We start from the raw sequence: 3,316 nt of genomic DNA on the forward strand, positions 1-3,316 counted from the left end.
TAATACTTTCATCATATATTCTGATGGTATATTTCAGTCTCCCCCAAACTTACTTAGGTGTCTCTTGAATTTTCACACATCCTATGATGCTCCCTTCCCTGGCCCGCTCCCCAAGACAGGCCACATAAGGTTTTTTACATTTTCATGGCACTTCAGGCTGGGTCTCTATCCCAGCATTTACTGCACTGCCAGTTTACCTATTTTTCTCTCCCACATAATCTAGAACATTCTTTGGACCTGGAGGATGTGTACTAGGGAGTATCCCTAGAATCTAGACTGGTGCCTCACATAACAGGTGGTCAGAAAATGCGCAAGATGCACTAGTCGTTAGGCTTTTATTTTTCTCTATGTTCTGCAGTAACTAAGGAAAATCATGGTAAATGTCAATCTTCACACAACAGCAGACACAAAGGGTTTCAGAAACGTCAGATATGAAGAAATCCTCCATCCTGCTTCAACATTTTACTGGGTATTTCAGCTTCAACAGAACAGCTTATTTCTATAAGTGCTGTACAAGATCATAGAATATGATGGAACGACTTCATTTTAGAACGTTAGCAAAACTGTTATACTAAATGTCAATGACAGGAAACAAAGAAAAAAATCTGTTCAATTATATTTTTAAACATATTGTTATTCTCAACAAACAGAATTTTAAAACGAATACAATTTTCCATTATCAAAAGCAAACACTCTATTTCGCAGTTGAACAATGATCACTGATCACAAATATCAAATACAGTGTCCCCCGCCCCCAATCCACATCATTTTCAACTTAGGACCCTGGCATCTACTCCTTGGGGTACCTGTGACTCTCTTTTACACCCCCCAAGGGTCTGCCTCAGATCTACTTAAGGGGCGGAATAACCCCTAGCACCTGAATTGAGGATAGCCTCAACCTCTGCATCATCGTCCGAATCCCAGTCATAATTACAAGGCCAGTCTTTAGAGCATCGGTTACGAACCCTTGCCACAAAATGCATGACTTTCAGTTTGCTCGATTCCACATGTGCTCGGGGCCCCCAGAAGAACTCATACTCCACCGGACTGCTACGGGGCACCGGCTTATAAATCAGGTACCCTCTGCGCACAAACTCTTCTGTGACGATCTTCTTCGGATCTCCAAAGATGCTGTGCTGACGTCCGGGCTGCATTCCTAACTTCCCCAGCACTTTCCAGACCAGAGCTTCCTTGGCGCTGTTGCCCATGATGAAGATGAGCGCTAATATGGACATCAGGAGACTTTTCTTGGTGCCCTGAAAATTGCTCCGGGGCACCGAAGGCTTTTGTGCTTGGGCAGTGCTCGAGGCTTCTTCAGGGGTGGTAGAGGCCTCCTCTGGAGTGCTCGGGTCTTCCTCGGGGCCGCTCAGGTCGTCTTCGGGGGTGCTCGCTACCACAGAGGCGGCCATAGGGGTCTCGGAGGCCTCTGAGGCCTGGATTTTGCGATTGTTGCGGTTCTCTTCTGCGGCTCTCGCATTACGGCGGCGCCGACTCTTTCGTCCCCGAGGCATGTCTCCTGCTAGAGGCTCAAAGCTTACAGCAGTCCTAGGGAAGGATGCTTGTAGCCTCTTCAGGAAGCAACAGCTTTATACCGTAAGAAGCTGCTGCCGCGGGTACTACCAATGTCAATAGAGTCTTTGTAGCAATAAACCAGCCGTTCTCAGCTACAAAGGATAGTTCCCACGCCAGCTGACTTGCGCGAGCAGCCGCCGCCAGCACTTGCGGCAGCTGCAAGCCCGCGAGAAAGCTCAGCAAAATTGGCCCCGCCTCTCCTGCCACGCACACTGCTAGCACCAAAGAGGAAGTAGGCTGGTCCTCCACAGGGACTTCCGCTAGCAGATAGGAAAAGGGGCAGGCAGCGACAGGGGTGGGACAAGGGCAGAAACGACAGCTAGAGATTGGAGGGGGCTGGAGTTTGCAGAAGAGAAAAAAATGGCTTAAAGTTTCTGTATTTTCAGCCTACTATAAACATTCCAAGATCGGCTCGGCGGTCTAGGGAAGGAGTGCGTCGGCTCCATTCCCACTGACGACGGGCTGTGTGTGTGTTGGGGGTGGGGAGGCCAGGGGTGGCGGGAGGGTGTATTCTTGGAAGGAGTCAGCTGTCTCCAGCCTTCCTTTCCTGTCTTGGCTTACACAGCGCGTTCATTCACTCGCCCTGTTTTCAGAAGGCATTTATGTGTATACTAATCAATTTGTGGTCCCATGTAAGACCCGGATAATATTGTTATGGTAGATGTGCTGGATGATGTGAGGAGATGGGACTGCAGAAACAAGCAGGGTGAAAGAGATGCAGAGCCTTTAAAATGTGGTAGATATATGCATGATATATATACTGCCCTGCTTTTATACATACATACATACATACACACATACATATATCGTGCATATATCTACCACATTATTTTTATATACAGTGCATATATCTACCACACATATATGTATGTATGCATGTATGTATGTATGAAAGCAGGGCAGTGACAGGATCAGAGGAATTGCATTTGTGCAGCCTCTCAGAAGAGCAAACTGTTTCCTGGCAGACCACATAGGAAGCAATTGGAATAAGAAGCACTGGGAACTAAAGTATGCCTTAAGGCTGTTGCCATGGGGATGGAGAGGCAGAAAGGCATTTTAAAGGTGACCATTGAAGGGCTTTGCAGACAGAACGGATGAAGTGGGGAATGTGGAGGTGATGATCGAGTGCAGATTGGCTCCAAGGTTTCTAGGCTCCAGTCTTCCTGGACACCTGATTTATTTTGCTTCTTTCAGAGAATACTCTGAACTTTACCCACTGCTTGCTTTTGCTCATTGTTTGCTCTGGCTGACCTGTCTTCTCAGCCTTCTCCAACTATCTAAATTCCATCTGGCTGCTCACAGACCTGTTTCTCCCTGAAGCTTGTCTTGATCTGCCCAAAAGGGTAATGAGTCCATTTTTACTCCATTGGGGAAAGCCCTATAATTAGCACTCTGTATCTTTTTTATGTCATTCAAGGTATTAGTTTAAGCAAGTCACTTCTCTCTAAGCCTGTTTTCCCATCTGTAAAGTGGGGCTAAATTACTGCCCTCATAGGGTTGTGAGAATTAGATGAGATACAAAATGAGGCCGGGCGCGGTGGCTCAAGCCTGTAATCCCAGCACTTTGGGAGGCCGAGGCGGGCGGATCACGAGGTCAGGAGATCGAGACCATCCTGGCTAACACGGTGAAACCCCGTCTCTACTAAAAATACAAAAAAATTAGCCGGGCGTGTTGGCGGGCGCCTGTAGTCCCAGCTACTCCGGAGGCTGAGGCAGGAGAATGGCATGAACCCGGGAGGCGGGG

General features: G+C 47.7%; 1 protein-coding gene across 1 annotated transcript; it reads right to left on the reverse strand.

Moving 5' to 3' along the window:
• Window positions 1–318: 318 nt before the first annotated feature.
• Window positions 319–1,791, reverse strand: MAGEH1 (MAGE family member H1). Its single transcript, XM_003282115.3, has one exon. It carries the CDS (start codon window positions 1,509–1,511, stop codon window positions 852–854), a length of 660 nt encoding a protein of 219 aa, XP_003282163.1. The 5' UTR covers window positions 1,512–1,791; the 3' UTR covers window positions 319–851.
• Window positions 1,792–3,316: the final 1,525 nt, after the last annotated feature.

Source organism: Nomascus leucogenys, chromosome X (genome assembly GCF_006542625.1).
Source record: "Nomascus leucogenys isolate Asia chromosome X, Asia_NLE_v1, whole genome shotgun sequence".
NCBI lineage: Eukaryota > Metazoa > Chordata > Mammalia > Primates > Hylobatidae > Nomascus > Nomascus leucogenys.